We start from the raw sequence: 18,932 nt of genomic DNA, 5'->3' as shown, positions 1-18,932 counted from the left end.
CACACACAAAGCCTATCAGGTTAAATTAATCCTAATGATCAATTCTCATCTTATTCTAATTAAACAATTTCAATTTAATGAATGCAAGCATAGAAATTAGTCAAAATTATCAATGTAAATGTTGAACTTTAAATCAAAGGTCCTTCCTATTCCTCATCTTGTATAAAAGCACTTTGGAGTGCTTGCCTGTGTGGTGATGGGGATGTTAACCTTTGTCTGCACTGTGAAGGGCAGAGGATAGAAAACTGTGCAGGGAAGAAGCTACCCAGGAGCACGGACAGGCCTCTCTCTCTCTCTCTCTCTCTCTCTCTCTCTCTCTCTCTCTCTCTCTCTCTCTCCTCTCTCTCTCTCTCTCTCTCTCTCTCTCACACACACACACACACACACACACACACACACACACACACCCCACACCCTACAGTAGTCTATGGAAAGAAATTCTCCCAAGGAGAATAGAATAAAAAGCTTTTATTCTTCAAGATTCCCAAAGCACTTGTGTGGCTCTGTTGCAATGGTTCTCAGCTTGTGGTTTTCAACTTCTCTGGGAAAGGGCGTCAAATGACCCTTTCAGGGGGATGATCCATCAAGACCATGAGAAAACATAGGTATTTACACTGCGGTTCCTAACAGTAGCAACATTACAGTTATGAAGTAGCAAATGAAATACTTTCATGGTTGGGGGCGGGGCGGGGGCGGTCACTGCAGCGTGAGGAACTGTAAAAGGTCATAGGAAGGTGGGAACCACTGCTCTAATGGATCCTGGGCTTTCATATAATGCCTCTGTAAAATAGAGACCATGCCCCCAAAGCCACACACTCTGACACCAGTTCCTTTCCTCTCTGCAGGCAGACTCCGGATCCCTGTCCTGCGTGAGGTATGTGGTCTGTGAGCTGTTTCACCTCCAGGGCTTTGGTCCTTTTACTAAGAGGTGCTGTTTTATTGAAGTGAGAGAGTTTAGTCCAACATGCAGTTAAATATCTATCGAAAAACGAGTAAATAATCTTCAAGGGAATTACCAGCTTCCATGTTATTTCTTCAACCTCAAAAAATGCTGGCATCGTGAAGTGGATTTAAAAACTGTACGATATATAACAGAAATCCAAGGCATCCCCATCAAGATACTAAAAAGCAATTCCTCTCCTTTCATAAAAATCCTAAGTGGATGGATTCAGAGCTCTGACACAAAGCAAGCAAAGGTCTGGCAAAACGACTCTTTAATTTACTTTTCTCACCCTAAAAAGGTTACGAAAATTTGAAAGTGGAATATCTTTTAAATTAGGAAAAACTGTGTGTTGTGACACTTCAAGTGGTTCCGCAGTTGCCCCAGCTCTTGGTCTGGGGAGAGTACACACTGTTCTTACTCGGAAAACAGCCCTGGTTGCTTGTCCCACAAGGAGGCCTTTGTCATGGATGCAGCTCTCCATCCCCACCCACTCCTGATTATACATGAGAATTATTTGATAGCATTCAACTCACTATTACTGTTTGGGGACATTATGAGGGAAGAGCAGAGTGGTTTAATAATATAGTTAATTAGTGTAGTAATCACCATTAGGCTTAGTAATGATGGCGGGATCCCTATACCATAGTTAATGGCCATGGGCGAGCCATTCCGGACTGCCAAGGGTAGCGATGGTTTTATCTTGAACCCCGTGGGAATGACACTTAGCCTGTCACGTTTAAGCTTTGACCTTCACTGATCAGCATGGTCCTAATCCCCAGATTTCATAATCTTAACTGGGAAACATTAAAATATGGATTCACTCCAGCTGGCAAGGATCTTTATGTTCTTTTCACTAAAAAAGCTATAAATCCAATGGTTGACCTTTTATTTCCAGGTCACCAGTGACACCAACTCAGCTCCGTCCACTCACACAGGATTTATGTTAGAGTTTGCAGGTTGAAGCCATGAAAATTGAACTTTAATGAAATGTCTTTCAAAGATGTACACTTAGCTAGAAAATTTCCCACAAGAAATTAGTGATAGCTTCTCCCCCACCTGCCCCCACCCCCAAACAGTGATTCTACCCTCTGGCTCACTGCTGGTCTCAACTGAACCTAGCAACTGTTCCCTTGTAGGAGGCTTCCTCTAGAACCGTTTTTCCTGAAGGTCCAGGTTGTTCGTGTTTGGGAGACAACAGCGCCTTAGCTTCTGGCTTAGGTCTCTAAACTGAGAGACCCTGAGACAATCCCCTTCACATCACTGCGCCTGGTCTAGCTCCAGCTGAAAACGTCCCTTGTCCTTCTGCAACAAATCAATGGTATTGATGGGAGGAGGTCGTTCATGCTGTCAATCAGGGGAATGTGATCCGATGGGGCCCCAGTGCCCTGAGATAAGGGAGGCGCTCCACCTGCTCGGGTCTGCACCATCTGAATGAGATCAATGCTTTCACTCACACCCTCCCCTGCCACGCAGCACCCTAACTGTCACAATTAATAATGTACAAGGAGCTGATTAACTTAAGTAAAGTGCTCTCCGCTGTGTAAACACATGGAGACCCGTGAGGCGAGGGTTGATCAGAAAAGAACGAACCGTCATTTTTTTACTTTTCCCGTGGACACGCGTTCACTTTCCATTCTTCTCTTGTAACAATTACTGTACGAGCCACTCTGACAGAGTCAATAAATTGATCGGGGGGGGGGGGGGGGGGGATCTTGATGCAGCCGCAAAGCAGGCTAATCTGAGGTACCATTATCTGCCCGGAGAGTGTGGGGTGGGGCACACTCAGGGATCGGAGAGCAAAATCAGAGTGATTCAGGACAGAGGAACCTGGATGTCCTAGGTACCTCTCCACCTGACACCTCTGGAACAGACAGACGCATGTGTGGCAGATGTGCTGCATGTGGTGCGATGACAGGAAGGAAAAAAAAACCAGCCTTCAGCTTGGCTAAAAGATGCAGCCTAAGTAATACCATATGCACCACTTATTCGGGTCTCTGTGGAGCTTCAGTCACTCACGCGATCTGCAATTCAGTGAGGATCACCACCCCATTAGGGCTAATCACGTCAGGCAGACCATCTGACAAAACAAACATCCAGAAACGGCCCTGCCCCTTCCCAGGTTCCCAACCCTGGTCTGCACTGGGATTTTTTCCTGCCTTCCTTCATCAAGCATAAAGTTGAATGGTTTTCTTTTTAAATGTGGAATTGTACACACAGACTCTTGTCTCTGCTGTTCCTTGACAGATTTATCCTTAGAACCAAAGCCTGATGCTGTTCGCTGAGCTTCCGCTTGCTCCTTGGGAATACACTAAGTATGTTCTTAATATGTAAGTGCCATTCTCCTGGCCAATGAGAGAGCATGATGGCGCACTTCATGGAAAACCAATATGGAGGGCCAAAGCTGGAGACTCAACTCAAGGGGTCTCACCACGTTAACGGTCCTGTTTCTTCCCACTCACACGCCCTATGTCTTGACAACGGAGACTTCTGGTTTTGCCTTGGAGCCTACCAAGCTTCAGTTTAAAGGGAGTGAAGGGTAGGGATTTTTTGCATTCTAATTAGGAAAAAAACCCGTATGCCCCACCAATGGAAGGAGGGAGTTAATTCACGACTGTCAAAATGTGACTTCTGGGGACCAGGAGGTTACACAGAATCACCATGATCACATGATAAGCCAACTCAGATCTGCCTTTCATCCTAGAAAGGAGAAAACTCAAGGCCACATGCCTTTACATTCAATTCCTGTAAATTTCATGTCCAGTGGGGGGATCACACCAAGAAAGGCCAAGCCTCTTGCTGCTCAGAGCCATCCATACTTTTTTGCAAGTCTTAATGTTTCACAAAATAAAGTTCAAATGTCTCCCAGATCCAGGGACATGCTCTCCCATGACCAGGCCCTCCTCAGATCCAGGGACATGCTCTCCCATGACCAGGCCCTCCTTAGATCCAGGGACATGCTCACCCATGACTAGGCCTCCTTAGATCCAGGTACATGCTCTCCCATGACTAGGCCTCCTTAGATCCAGGTACATGCTCTCCCATGACTAGGCCTTCCTTAGATCCAGGTACATGCTCTCCCATGACTTAGGCCCTCCTTAGATGCAGGTACATGCTCACCCATGACTAGGCCTCCTTAGATCCAGGTACATGCTCAGCCATCACTAGGACCTGGTTTAAACTCCAGCCTCACTCTTCAGAATTCTCAATGTTATATGACAGAAGGTCACACAAAGTAGTGCTTTCTACCCACAATCTAACTACCTCTTGGTACACTTTATCCCATGTCACTAAAGGAGCATTCTTTCACCATGGATACTTCTCCCACAAAACTAGCTCTGTGGTCACCTCTGATGCATACTCTCCACACCCACACTCTCTCTCCAGAGTTCTTCCTGCTCTTCTGTCATACAGATTGCCTACTTCCCCCACCAGAAGTCTGTGCACTTTGTAGGGCAGTAATTATATTACATATCCCTACCGCCTTTCTCTTAGCTCAATACACTATGAGGAATACAGTAGGTGCCCAATACATTCTGACTTCCCTCATCTCCTTAAGAGCCATTACTTGAGTCACAAGTGGCAGAGATGAGCTGGGCACCTAGGTACTCTGACTCTTGGCCCAGTGGTGGCTCTACTTTCCTAATATGCACAAGACTGATCTATGGTTGGCCTCATCACAGGACTTTCCTATAGTATTATCCTTGTGTTACCCAGTACCACTCTGTCCCCATGCATAAATGTAAACACACATGACCAGGCATCAGAAGATGAAGGAGTACACTGACAGGCAAAGGCTGTAGGCCATGAAAGCCAGCCAACAGTTCTTCCATTACCAAGGCAACAGGAGGCAAGTTGCCTATCCCGCCCATCCTGAGCCCTTCCTGTGTCTTCCAAGGCAGTGCCATGAGGACCTGAGTTTGCTCTTACTCTGTGTTCATGTTCACACTTCGGAGGAGAGTGACACTGACAGTCAATGGCCAGCTGTGCTAACCTTGTACCAACAGCAGCAGAGAGATGCTAGAAGTCAGGAGCCTCAGTGAGTCAGAGGCAAGTTGGAAAATATCAGGACAGCAGCCACTCTCTTGGGTTCTGCTACAAGGATGCACTGTGAGGCTTCTGGGAGAGTCCTCATGAAGTAATCAGGGAGAGGCATGCACTGAGGACAAACCATATTGTGAGGCAATATCCTCCAAAGAGAGGTCAATGGTGACAGCGTTTTCCTTCATCTCCAGTATAAACTTGGGAGGACACTGAGGGGCTGAGGGGACAGGAAGGATTAGTGGAAGTCAGTAGCTCTTTTGAGCCTCTCACTTTAGGCCAAGGTCTCTGGCTTGGAACTATGTGTCCTTCAGACTGCCAAAGACTTGGACTCATTGGCAGCCCTGGGAAGGGCGCTGGCTAGGAAGCTGTGGGTACTCGATTCTTCCCTCCAGTGCGCAGGTTTCACATGGAGTGCGGGAGCCTTGTGTGGAGGCTCCTAGTCTTGGCCTTTTCCTCACAAAGGCTGAATGAGCTATGAGAACCCACTGTGCTGTGTCCTCCTGGAGTTCATGTAGCAGGGAGGGCTCAGCTTCCTGTTCTCCAAGCTCTGTTGACTCTGGCTCGGCAGAGCTCTGTGCTGTTCTCCTACAGAGGAAGCACCTGGCTCTAAGGCTGGATCCAGGCACTGTGTGTGGAGCCCCCAGGAGCTGAGCCACATGCCCTCTCTACGGCTTTCTCAGGGTCCACACTGACCCAGTGAGAGGTGGCCTACCCCGTCTTGTCTACTTTCTGGACCTCAAACAGCAGCTAAGAGTGATGACAAGTCTCTCTTTCCTCCCTCCCTCCTTCCCTCCCTCCCTCTCTCCCTCCCCCCTCTCTCCCTCTCCATACACACACACACACACACACACACACACACACACACACACACACACACACACACACACACACACGGGAAGCAGTGGAGAACACAATTGTATGAAGACCAGTATTAACAGAGGAAAGAAGTACCAATCAGGGAAGTTGAAAAGCGTATGGAACGTCTCAGAGAGCAGGAAATGGTGTGTGACAGACACTGTCAACAGCTCTGACCATGGCGTGCTGCTGCTTCTTTCATGGAATTAACTTTGTTTTGGTGTAAGAACACGGTCAGTAGTGGGTAATGAGTGGGACAAGATTAGGCAATCAATACAATCACAATTGTGCTAGGTTTCCCACCACCTACGACGTACTGGGCTGAAATGGGACTCAGTTTCAGCTAATGAGAGCTGAATAGGAGTTCGGCAGCGAGGCACAAGCATGGAGTATGGCACCTTTCTCTGCTGTTGCTGGAACAGCAGCGTGTGATATGATGGTGGCGTTTGGAGCTGCAGGAGCTATTCTGGAATTGGGGGGAGGGAGGTCAGCATGAAGACAGAAAGACAGCATACCGGGGAGCACAGAGCAGGATTTTAGAAAGTACCCTGACTACAGTAAGTAATATTTAACTGGCTTTTCTCCTAGTAAGTAGATGCTATTATTGATTTCATTAAATGGATGCAGAATCTGGATTTCAAATGGGAGCACACATGTGGGCATAGCCAGGACATGAGCACACATGTGGGCATAGCCAGGACGTGAAAATGGGTTATTCCCAGTCATCCACAGCCCCATACCTGTTCTACCGAGAAGCCAGCTTAGACTATCAAGGACATGCCTCGTATCCCAAAGCCTCCACTGATGAAGGCCTTCCTCATACATGCAGCCTGTCATCACAGTGCCTCTAACTTCTGCATGGTATCTATGGCCCCGTGACCCACTCTGAGAGTCACTGATGCGGAGTTGCGAAACTGAACATGGGGTTATAAAAAATATTGGAAACAGTAAATAAGACATTTCTGGATATGCAAATCAAGTGAGTAATGAACGTGAGGTGTCTGGGCAGCCCTTGCCCTTGCTGCACACAGGCCGTCTTTGCATTGCCTCAACACGGTGCAATGTGTGCTCTGCAGCGTGCACCGTCACACTGTGCAGCACAGACAAATGCTCCTTGGAACACCTCAGCTCCAAGAGAGATTATTGCATGTTATGAATTGTAGTGTTTTTATTAATCATGCAAAGCTTTCTGCTCTTAAAGAAACATAATGATTTCATTATGAAAAACAAAGACTTTAAATAGTTTCCTACCATTGTTCCAACTGTCAGCATGCTGGTATCAAATTAGTAATATCTTTGGGTTATGTTAGAAGATTTAATTAAAACTTTTTTGTGTTGCTGGCTTGAGTTTCATAAAACATTTGTTAAACAGGTTTTGGTTTGTATATGGAAGAGATTTTCCAACAATTTATGAAATTGCTCTAAACCTACTTCTGCCATTTTGTTAATAAGTATATATATTAGAAGGGACTTTCCAAATATTGATAATTTTAAAGCCAAAACATTGATCAGCTCTGAAAAATGTTGAAGATAATCTATATCCTGCTGTTTTTAATAAATGATCACATCCATTCCATTAGTATGCAGTCTGTAATCTTTAATAGATTATAAATCATATGAATATCAAAATTACTTAATAATGAATTTCTTTATGATTTATTATAAGTAAATGCTGCATTTGAACACCTGCTTTATACACCTGTGACCTAAGGCCATGTGAAAAGGGTGAGTGGAAAGTGTTGGAGAAACACCTCTCAGTGCAGTGCTGCTCAGCAAGGGACAGACCTCAGCATCTCTTACTTTCCCATGCCCCCACACTCAAAAACTTCACAAACATTACATCTTTAATATTTTCTCTTCTTCCTCTGTAAAATCGTGTGTGTGCGTGTGCGTGTGCGTGTGCGTGCGTGCGTGCGTGCGTGTGTGTGTGTGTGTGTGTGTGTGTGTGCAATCACCTCTTAGTCATTCCGTTATCCATTCCTGCTGACTAATGTTGGGGGAAAAGACAGCAATATTTACCATGCATTGACCATGTGAGGTCACATGGTCCATTCCTTAGTTCTTAGAATAACCATCAATTTTTATCAGCTAAGATTCTCTATCATTATATTTTGGAGACAGGTGCCACACCATTTCCAGCATGCTGGAATTATAGGCACATATCAGGTTCTGGATCCCCAAGTATTTGGGTGTAGGGCTATACGCCAAACAAACAAAAGTCTAAAACAAAACCAAAATATGCATTGAAAGGTGATGGGGAGTCAGGTACACAAGAACTGAGAGAAGGCAGTAGGATGCTTCCTTCCTGTTTCTAGAAAGTGCTACCAAATTAAGCTTTGAAAACTCAAGGTTCCCCTGGTTGAAATATTTTTAAAGGGAGTCACACAGTTTCCCAGGGAGTCACCTGCCAAGTGTATGTGCAACATCACAGCTACGGGCTCCTTTAAGTCCTTGCCCAACAGGACACACGGCTTCGTGTCCTGGCCCTACAACCTTGGAGATGTGATTTGAGAAAGTCATTGCCCCTCCTTAAGTCAGTTTTCTAGGTTTTCAAACTGTAGGATTGGGCTAACGGCAACAGGACGTCCCTAAGGAATGCTTTTAAGATTAAATGAGCATATATGTTATATGTGTGTGTGTGTTATTTGTGTTTAAGTATAACTTAAAAGCACCATCTCATCAGAACAGAGTTAGCTGAAGACAGAAAAACAATCCAGTCTCTCCTGTACCTTCTCATCTTTGGAATATCTTTACAGCCACACTGTGATGCTGAAGCCTCGTAGCCTAATCTTATGGCTTTTATTTATTTTTTAATTTGACTATTCTGCATGAGGTCCAAGCTAGCCCTAAAGTCATGATTCTTCTGCCTCAGCCTCCCAAGTGCTAGGGTAACAGCTGTGTGTTACCATGCCTAGCCACACTACACTGTTAGTGTCAGTGTTATTGTTCCTTCATGTCTGTTTCTTCTGCTGAACTTTCTAGAACTTCAGGACACTGGTATTCTCATATTTTGTAAGTGTTGAGCCACGTAGTAAGCAATGAAATATTAAATTTATTTGAAATTATAATGAAATTTAGTTGAAATTATGAAGAGTTTGTCAGTTTGCTTAAGCTGTGGTTTCTCAGGCAGACCTAAGGATCACGACACCAAGATTGGGAGCAGATTTGAGAACCTCTCCATATCTCCAAGCTCCACTTTATCTGCGGATGCTAACCCAAGGTGGCAGAGTGGGTGCAGAGGGCAACAGATAAATCAATGGGTATTTCTGCCTGGGTCTGTCCTGTGGAAACTTGTCTGGATGATTGTGAGGCTCAGACACACACCGTGAACTTGAGGCCAAGGTGGTCACACTGTAGGTAAGGTGAGGCAGCTAAGATTTATTTAGCAGAAGTTACAGCAAATCGGGACCATACTGAGCTCAGCCAGTTTCCTAGGATTTAAATAGCATTTCCAATGCCACAACTTTGCTGATGCATACCGGTGACATGTACATGGTGGAAAGATGTGTGGGCTTAATGCTGTTAGCATTCATGTTTCATTGTAAAGGATTCGTCCTCATCAAAGGTCTGTACGTGAAACATTTTTATTTGAAGGTTTATTAAACTAGAACCTGAATCAAAATGAACTCCTCTTGTGTGAGAACTGATATTTCTATTTATTAGCCTGGTTATGATATAGGACCTCTTTTCCTCTAAGTAAATGCCTGTTCATAAAGGTTCTTGTTCTCAGAGATCAGATTACATCAGAGGATGCAGCTACGATGGCCCCCAACTTTCTGTCTGAAGAATGGCAGGGTCTGTGTCATGCAGGAGTGAGTGGGGGCACATCAACAGTGTAAAAGAGCAAATACTTCGGGACTGTTCCATGAGTCAGCATCAACCGTGACGGGGCACTACTGAAGAAGAGCAACTGAGTGTGGTGTGATACAGCTCTTAGGACAGTAGGCTTGCCATAGTGCACAGGGAACCGGTCGCACCTCTTAGTAAGAGCAGCTATGATGTACACATGGAGGAGCAAGGCAAGGGCTGAATGAAAGGCAGAGGAGGTAAGCAGCAGAGCCACGCAGAAGAGGACGCACTGGGCAGAGCACCTGGCCAGAGTCAGGGTTATGACGTCCTGGGCAACTGAAAGGAGTGTGAACAGAAATGGGCTCCCACATGTGTCAGAGGAGTGCAGCTATCCCTCAATGACAGGAGGATTCTCTGGAGGAAAACACAGACTGTCAGGGAAGGAGAGGGAACTACAGCTTTCAATTCTCCACGCTATCATTCCCTACCAATCACTACAGATGATGAATAGGTGTAATAAAAGCCAATATTCAATTCTTCCAATTTACATGGAAAGAAGGTCATAATACATTGCTACAGAGAAGAAATAGCAGGTTGCTAAACAGTGGATGCAATCTGACCTTATTTTTGCAATACACTTGTATGTGTAGAAAACAGCCAAGGTGGCTTTATATAGAAACATTAACAGTAGGACTACTGGTGATTTTTTTAAAAATTATTTTTCTCATTTGTATTTCCCACAATTAAATAAAATGTATCATGACTATAATAAGATAAAGGCACCATTAAAAAAACCCAGATCTTATCTTTCGGTGATGGGCTTATGCAACTTAACATAACATTATCTTGATTCATCTGTATTGCAGCAGGTATCAGGGCACCCTTCGTTTTTTAACAACGACAACTATTCTACTGTATGTATGAAACCGTATCTTAAAAGGTGATTTCAAAGCAATTGTGCAACTTCAAATTCACCAGGAAAATCTCTGAATGAGAAGATATGGGGAAATAAGCAAATAGAATCGTCCTCACGGGATGGGATAAGAAATGCCCAAGAGCTTCACAGGAGCTGAGTATGGGGCAACAGAAGGACCACTCCCTCTCACATCCGCTTATGGGCCTGAACGCAGCGTGGTTTCTCCTGAGACAGGGTCTCATCATCCATCCCTGGGTGGGTTGGAACCTTCAATCCTCCTGCCTCAGCTCCCCACATGCTGCGTTACAGGCTTGAGCTCCCGGTTCCTCTCCATCTACAGAGGCCAGTATTTGTCTAGGTGACTCCAATTCTTACCCATGCAGAGGCAGAGAACAAGTCAGACATCCCTCTGGGTGACCCCAACCTCGCTGGTTCAGCAGCAGAGGGCAAACTTCTGACTGATTGCTTTAAAAAGTTTTCCTAAATTTGAACTAATATCAATTTCAGGCCTTAGAGCAAAGCTATCTAATGCCAAGCACAAACTTGCTTAGGAAACAAAGACTCTTCAGGCGTTTGAGTTAAACTGTTAACAATCCTTGTAAGGCAGCCCTGTGGTATAGACTCATAAGCACAACTTCTCGGAAGACTGAGGCAGCAGGATCACGAGTTCCAGGCCTATATGGACCACTGAGCGAGTTTAAGGGCAACCTGGGCAATTTAGTGAGATCCTATCTCAAAAGTTTTTGAGTTTGAGGATCAGTGGCAAAAGCTAGCATCTGTGAGGTAATCCCCAGCACCTCCCAAACCACACACACACACACACACACACACACACACACACACACACACATCGTACACATGTGTACACAAACATGTGCACACACGCATATACATAGAGACACACATGTGCACATACACTACACACACAGATACACATGTGCACATACCACACACACACACAGAGTAAGAAAATATATTTTTAACTAATGATTTCTCACAAGGAAACTGTATTTAAGGCCTATTGTTACTTATCATCTATATCCAACACTTACTTTAAACAACTTATTTTTAAAATGCTGATATGTATATCATAAAATAGAAATATTTAGCACATATAAATTTTACCTTAAGACATAAGACTACATAGGTACACAGAGGGTAGAAAAAAGAAATTCCATTCATTTCTCATGAGATAATCAGGAATGGCTTTCTTTAAGTCAAATATGACAGGCATCACTGTGGTAAGAAATATTTAAACTATTGTTGCCACAATGCCAAATATTTAATAGAAACCCCAAAAGAATTCAGTTTAGATGCCAATACTAGATCTATATGACATCATCCATCCAGATGACATCATCCATCCAGATGACATCATCCATCCAGATGACATCATCCATCCAGATGACATCATCCATCCAGATGACATCATCCATCCAGATGACATCATCCATCCAGATGACATCATCCATCCATATGTGTGCAAAATTTGGATTGTTAACAATTGAAGTTTTGTGGTCAACACCATGAAGGCTTGGTCTTTGAGTTTAAAAAGGTACTTGTGAAACAAAGTAATACTGGAAAAAGAACACATTTTCAACAGAGACAGATAAACAGTGTAGAACATGTACAGTTTAGATGGTGTGAATTAGCTTGTATAAAATACCATATAAAATACAAACAAGACACTTCAAAGCTACAGTTTTCTAGTTCTCAATGAGTCAACTTGGGCATATCCAAGCTTTGAGAAAAGCCAAACCATCCAACATGGAGCTTCGGGCTGGCCTACCATTCCCTGAGCCTGAGCATGGAAGTCCCAACCACAAAGCTAAGCCATCTTCTAAGAGAGATGCTCTCAAACCACCAGGGAAGTTTTGGATAGGTGAAGGTGTGGGGAAATAAGCAAGTAAGCGGGACAACTTGCTAGGAGGTACCGAGCGGGGCTCTAATCCCAGACACCACGTACAAGCCAGATTTTGAAGAAACAGCAGAAGTGGGAGATTTAAGAGGACAATGCTCCCTCTTCTCAGGCCCCTCCCTTCTGCTTAGTGCTGGACTTCCTGGGGTGCTGCTTCAGTGTAGTGGGGAGTCAGAAGCTGAGGACAAGCACAGGAAAGCAGAGGCCCACATGAAGGGAGCAGCCTCAGGAAGCAGCTGACTGGAGACAGAAGTTAGGCAGCTGACATTGCACAGCCAAGCGTATGCACAGAGCCACCCAGAGAAAACCTCAAACCATGCCGAGAACCTCGGCCCAGGTTGTTTCCTAGTGTCAATCCTGAAAGTGTAGGCCCACAATCCAGTTACGACATCGAAAAGTTTGTTCTGCAAACTTGGACCAAATTCTAAGTCAAGAACCTCCACACATGTGCCTTGGGACCCAGACGTATGCTGCTTCTCGATTCACAGCAGCTACTTTAAGCCTGCTTTAAAGGAGCTTTTCTTAGCCTACGCAAAACCAAACACAACTTTCTCCTGTGCTCAGCCAGCTCTGGGTGCTTTGCATTGTACTTTCAGTCAGTCACCTCAGTATGACTTTCTGCTTAGCTCCCCCCACCCTACAAGGCCCTAGCTGCCCAGCAGCTAGGACCCCAACATTAGCAACAAAGATCTTAGAAACCTTTTGTCCTCTGCCACCCCTTTCTTTTTAGAAATGTTTGCCAGTTTCCTGGGGCTGTAAAATGAGAGTAGTGGCTGGTCTCCCAGTGGCTACTTCAATACCATGGAAACCAGGTTCCACGGGGGCGTGTCTGTGTGCCTACAGCTGGAGAGCCATGGCTACCATGAGGGGGGCGAAGACACACCATCCAGCTTAGAAACCTTAACTCGCCATGACAAAAGCCTTCGGGCCCAGAAGCCCTCCTCTCCTACCCCAGTACCATAAGCCTAAGATCCCAGGAATGTCCGTCGTCTGTGATTCCTAAGAACACAAGAAAACATGGCTATGCGGCTAGGAGGGGATGGAGTCAGGAGGAAAGGAACCAAGGAGGGTCCGGGGCTTGTGGCCTGGTGTGCCCCCGAGACATATTAAACTGCACCTGACGACTTAAAACAAGCTGCACCACATACAGAAAAGATGAGAGCGGCCCACCTGTGTCTGTTGAGGGATATTTACAAAGCTTGGATCCCGTGGTCCAACACTGACGAATCGGTTTGCGGGGGAGGTGCTGGGTGTCGAGTAGGCTGTGAAGGGAAGGGACACATGCGTTCAGGAAGCAGCACGAGATTTGCACACACAAACAACACCAAAACACACAGTCTCTGAGCCTACCCAGCTGATGAAAGCAAACACTGTAGCTAGCGAAAGGATCTGGCTAGCAAAGGGCTGGGCGGGCAGGGATTGGCTCCCGGGGACTGGCTGGGGTTAAATGACGTCAATGGTCCTTAGAGGAGTTGTTTTCTCCTTCCACCATCCATATTAGAACATGCAGGACATTTGCAAAGTGTACTTCGTATGTTAACCATGAGTCTCTTAGGGACTGGGAGAAAGGACTGAAGTCGGAAGTGGAAGGTGCACAGTTTGTTGTACAGCCATGCTTTTCTCAGCTGGTTACACCCAGAAGCTTCACAAACTCTGGGCCTCTGCAGGTAGAGAAGGAAGAGGGGTCTTTAGGAAGGAAGGAAAGGGTTCTCCAGGAAGGAGGTGGAAACCCCGGCTAAAGCAAGCAGCCTTTATGGGCCCAGCAGCGTGTCTAGGACCTTTAGGACGGCCAGGTGTGCTTACAACCTCCATGTTGCCACCAGCCCCTCCTAGACCCCTTCTGCAGAACACAAACTGAGCTGTCACGCTGGGGCCTTGGTCACCACTTCAGAGCTCACTGTCTTTCTCACTGTACATGGGAGGTTTGCCGTCTTATGTTTAGGAGTGCCTTCACCAGAGAAACAAAAGCAAAGCAAAAACCAAATGGGCTCTTCATGAGCTAGACGCCCAAACATACGTTTATGTGTTCCACAATTCACTTTACCGCAAACTTCGAAAGTTTAGCCCACATTCTTTCTCTCCTAGGATCTTTAGATTGTTATTTAATTATAACTTTCATCTAATCCGCTCTGTGTACAACTATGTGCACATGACCGTACACCCTAAGGCATTCAGAAGAGAGCGTCAGATGTCCTGGAGCTGGGGTTACAGGTGGTGGCGAGCTGCCTGACATGGGTGCTGGAGATGAAACTGGGGCCTTCTGTAAGAGTAGTACTGAGCTCCCCTGAAACTTCTAAAGTACGAAAGGACATTTCTAACTGATCTCTACATATACACTATCTAAAAGAAACAGAAAGCTCACAATTTCTGACAGGGCAATTTTGTCTTTCTCGGCACCACCTGTTTCTCTTTGAGTTCCCACACTTCAGAGGCGGCTCCTGCCTCTTGTCCTCATTCTTAGACACACTTAGGGATATAATCCGTGCCAATTGGGCCCAAATCCTGTGGGTTATACTGGGAAGAGATGAGCCATTCAGACAGGTCTGTGATGGTCACGTGGTGTAGCTGTGACCCTGTTAAGCTGCTGAGCACAGCATGAACCCCAGCGCCCTCTGAGGTCAGGACAGGACTGTTCTAGGAGCATTGTCCACTAATGGATTTACGTGAGTGGGTGGGAGTGTTTCATGTGGTGCTGCCTACGGCTGCGAACCTGCCCAGTTCCTCTGGGCCACCTTCTACAGCAGGAAGTCAAGCTCCTCATCCAGCCGCTGCACCAGGCAAGTTTGAGTTACTTGTACCTCTTAGCCTATGGCTGTACTTCTATACATGCTAGGAAATAGCAAAGGAAAACTGTACATTGACAATGTGGGCTATAGTTACCTGGCAGTAGAGTTAGCTGCTTCTAAAACACAAGAAGGATGGAGGGGGGAAGACAAGGAGGAAGCTGGTGCCAAAACGACCTGTTGTAGGCCATGGGAGAAGTATTCTTTTCATCTGTGGACAGGCACAGTGCATGGAGGCATGTCTGGGTTCTGCAGCTACAGGACTCACGTACTGCAGCGAGGACCCTCAGTCTGATGGTCCTGTTGACGAGTGTGCAATGGTCAGATGTTTATCATAGGCACACAGCAAAATTCCTCAGGGTATTTTTGTCACACCAGTAACATCCCAAACAGGCACACTTGCTGAACACGGTGAAGTGTTACTGGGGTGTGTATGTGTGTTTTGATTCGCTGATTCTAACAAGCTGGCTTAGTTTGGGAAGGCCTTTTATTATGTCTCACTACCTACTTTTGCTTTACTTAAATGGTGAAATCATTACTTTTGACTTGTTTTCTCTTCCCACCACTCAAATTAGAACACACAGGACGTTTGCAACGTATACTCTCTGTGATAAGCATGAGCTCTAGGATAGAGAGACATACCCTGGGTCTTAGTGACTAGGGGAAAAGAATGAGGTAGGACTTCATTTCGTTGAGTGAAATGAATGAAGGTTTAGCATACAACAACTTAGCTACTAAGAATCACCAGGAAAGGAATCATTGTTTATTTCTCTTTGTTTAGATAATCACAGTGTAGTTTTCAGAATGACTCAGAAGGCCTTTAATGCTGCAAAGGGGCTACTTGAACCCCAAAGTTTATTTTGCTTATTAAAAAAAAAAAAAGGCAGCGGTAGTGAGAGAGGTGGTGGTGTGCTCACACTTATTTTCCCCCAAGGACTTTGGATACCTAAGCTGTTGTCTGGTGCCTAGGAGACATGAGTCTACATAAAGGTCGCTTCTGGGCACATTTACTGACATAGAAAACTCAAGGGAAGGGAGGAAGACAGGAAGGAATAAAGGAAGAAAGATGGAGGGGAAGAAGGAAGGAGGAATGGAAGGGAAGGAAGGAGAAGCAAGAGGAGGGGGAAGGGAGGGAAGAAGGGTGACACTCTGATGTCCTTTCCATATTATAGCTACAGCAAGCAGAAGCTCAGCTCTAACAGGATGTTAGTTCCTGAAAAGATATGACAGAAGTTGAATTTTATTTTTCCGAATGAAGGTATAGAACCAGAGGCGTGTCTTACTTAGCAAAACCCCAGCTGGAAGTTAAAAAGTAAAAATATGCCACAGCAAATCAATGACGCACACACATAGACAAGAGTTGCCGGGATGAACAGAACACCAGGGAAAGATGGGTGATGCGGTAGCTGTCACCACCCAACCGGGCTGCTGTAGCGTGGTCATGGCTTTCTGGGTAACTTTTTGCCCTGTTGCTAAGACCAATAGTCAGGAACTGTGGGAAGAGCTCTGGGAAACTACGGAATCTTGAGTATAGACATCGAAGGACTGCTGGAGACACTGTGAGACTTTTAAAGGAGAGACCCAGAGGTAACTAGTGCCTGTCTCTATGATGACTGCAGGGGTTCCAGTTTAGCTGCAGAGTCTTAGTCTAAAAGTCCTTGCTTAAAATTGAATTATTGTTCATTTGGCAGCTTCTGAGAGTAAATGTCTGCTTTTTGTTTTCAGATGTTTTACTGACATAGCCATGGCCCGTTTCCCTAGCACTGCCAAAGAATGTTTCATTAGAAGCTGCCTCAGCTCTTTTTGCACTATTTAATGACATTCCCCACTCTATCTGCTGTGTTTCTTTATATTATCTAAGAACCTTAGTTGGACTTTTACCATAGTCTGAAGTACCAACATTCAAACCATAGGTTTTTCCCCCCACATCCAAAGGGTAGCATCCTCCTGGCTTCTTCCATACTCCTTCATGGAGGGCATGCATCCTCTTGCCATTATAAGAGAAACCAAGCAACTGCTCCACCTCCACCCCCCAGGTCAGCAACAGCTTTACAGAGCTGGTAAGAATTTGGCAGATATAGATGTTGTCACTCTTTTGTTTTTTGTTTTTTGTTTTGCAGGGGACGGCAGGGGCAGGGGGGGGCACTAGAAAGAAGATGTTACCATTAGGATATCTGTATCAAGAATGATACTTCACAGGAATGAAATCACCCAAATGCAGCAAATTGGCAAGCTGAAACTGTGCTGTGCCTTTGGAACTAGGCAGACAGTTTAAGGTCTAGCTTAGCAACCGGATGTGATATGGATGAAGTGTGGGAGAGGAAGAGAGTCCGGGCTCCTCTGTAAAGTGTGGCTGCAAACGGCCCTTCTTTGAAAATTAAGATTGGTCTGTGTCCACTGCTCTCTGAGGAGGCTGAATGGCCTGATTCCTCGGGGCTGAGCTGATGCTGCTGGTGGCTGGGGACAAATAAGCAAGGGGGGGGGGGCAGTAACTTTGGGCAGGGAAAATAGTGCAAGGGACCAGGTGTACTTTGAGCTTCTGATTTTACTTCCAGATGCTAGATTCACCCCTGGCAGGTGGGACTAGCCTCTGCTGGAAAGTGTGGATGGAGGTTTGTTTCTTGTTTCATCAAAGACACCAACTCCATGGAGGTGACAAACACATTTACTTCATTTGCTTAGATCCTCCAAGTGTAAGCTCTGGAGTCCACCAGAGAGTTATTTTAATGGAGTCGGAGTCATATGTTGTCTCCCCAAAAGATGCTTATCTGCACACTTGCCATATGCCAGACTCCTTTCCACACTGTTGCATACAAAGGTGGCGAAGATACTTGGTATCCTCAGATGTCAGAGTCGACCAAGGAAATGCAAGTATATATATACTGAATATGAGAGTCTAAAAGCAATGCAGATAACCCATGGGCTGTTAAAAGACAGGCAGGGACACCTTGCACTGGGGACAGGAAGCAGCTTCAGGGGAGCTAGGGATGGCTTTTGAGATGTGTATGAGGGAGGGGGGTTGACAGGTTCCTGGAGACAGGACATCCCAGAAGAGGCAGCATAAACTGGGGGAGGGAGAATGCACCCTCAAAATGATGTGTTGCCATTTGCAAAGAGAAGGCCTAGTCTGAAGGATTTGAAACCAATATCTTTGAGAAAAAATGCAGGGGAAGTGGTGCATGGAGTTGATTTTCTTTTAAAAGAAAGAAATAAGTTAAAGAACAGACAGAGGCCATGTTCTTTGGCTTCTAGCACAACAGTCAGATAAGACCCCATTGGGACCTTTCTATTCTTACCCGACACAGCAGTGCACAGCTCTCACGTTCCCTCCCTCTCAGAAATTCATTTTGGAGTGCTCCCTCAGAGCTTTAGTTTAACTCAGAGTACCCTTGTGATTTCCTACCTGTCCAGGGGATATGCTAGTTCCTGGAACATGGGCAAGCAAAGCAAGGCAGGGGTATAGACTCAGAGCCCAGTCTTCAAACAACTGCAACAGTATTAAACGATTTTCACTGACACCAGGCCATGAAGGATATTAATAAGTTGCAAAGTGAAGCACCTCATTAAAACGTCTCCCGAATCTTTAACTTCCTGTCATGTTTCGTTGTATGTGTGTGTGGGGGCGGGGCACTAGAAAAATTCCATTTTAAAAAGAATACAGAAACTATTAGAAAAGAGATTGGCTAA

General features: G+C 45.4%; 1 protein-coding gene across 4 annotated transcripts in view; it reads right to left on the bottom strand.

The window, feature by feature from the left end:
* Nfia (nuclear factor I A) overlaps positions 1–18,932 on the bottom strand; it is a 345,321-nt gene that overhangs the window by 15,666 nt on the left and 310,723 nt on the right. For 3 of the 4 annotated variants that reach the window (XM_051164475.1, XM_051164468.1, XM_051164463.1), the window contains exon 10: positions 13,633–13,724. The exons of the other annotated variant lie outside the window; for it this stretch is intronic. In XM_051164475.1, the coding sequence (XP_051020432.1) occupies positions 13,633–13,724 (92 nt within the window). The remainder of the gene's footprint in view (positions 1–13,632; positions 13,725–18,932) is intronic. 4 annotated transcript variants of the gene reach the window in all.

The sequence above is a fragment of the Acomys russatus genome, chromosome 2 (assembly GCF_903995435.1).
Source record: "Acomys russatus chromosome 2, mAcoRus1.1, whole genome shotgun sequence".
NCBI classification, from domain to species: domain Eukaryota; kingdom Metazoa; phylum Chordata; class Mammalia; order Rodentia; family Muridae; genus Acomys; species Acomys russatus.
The sequence above is the reverse complement of the archived record's forward strand: the minus strand, read 5'-3'. Positions and strand labels throughout refer to the sequence as shown.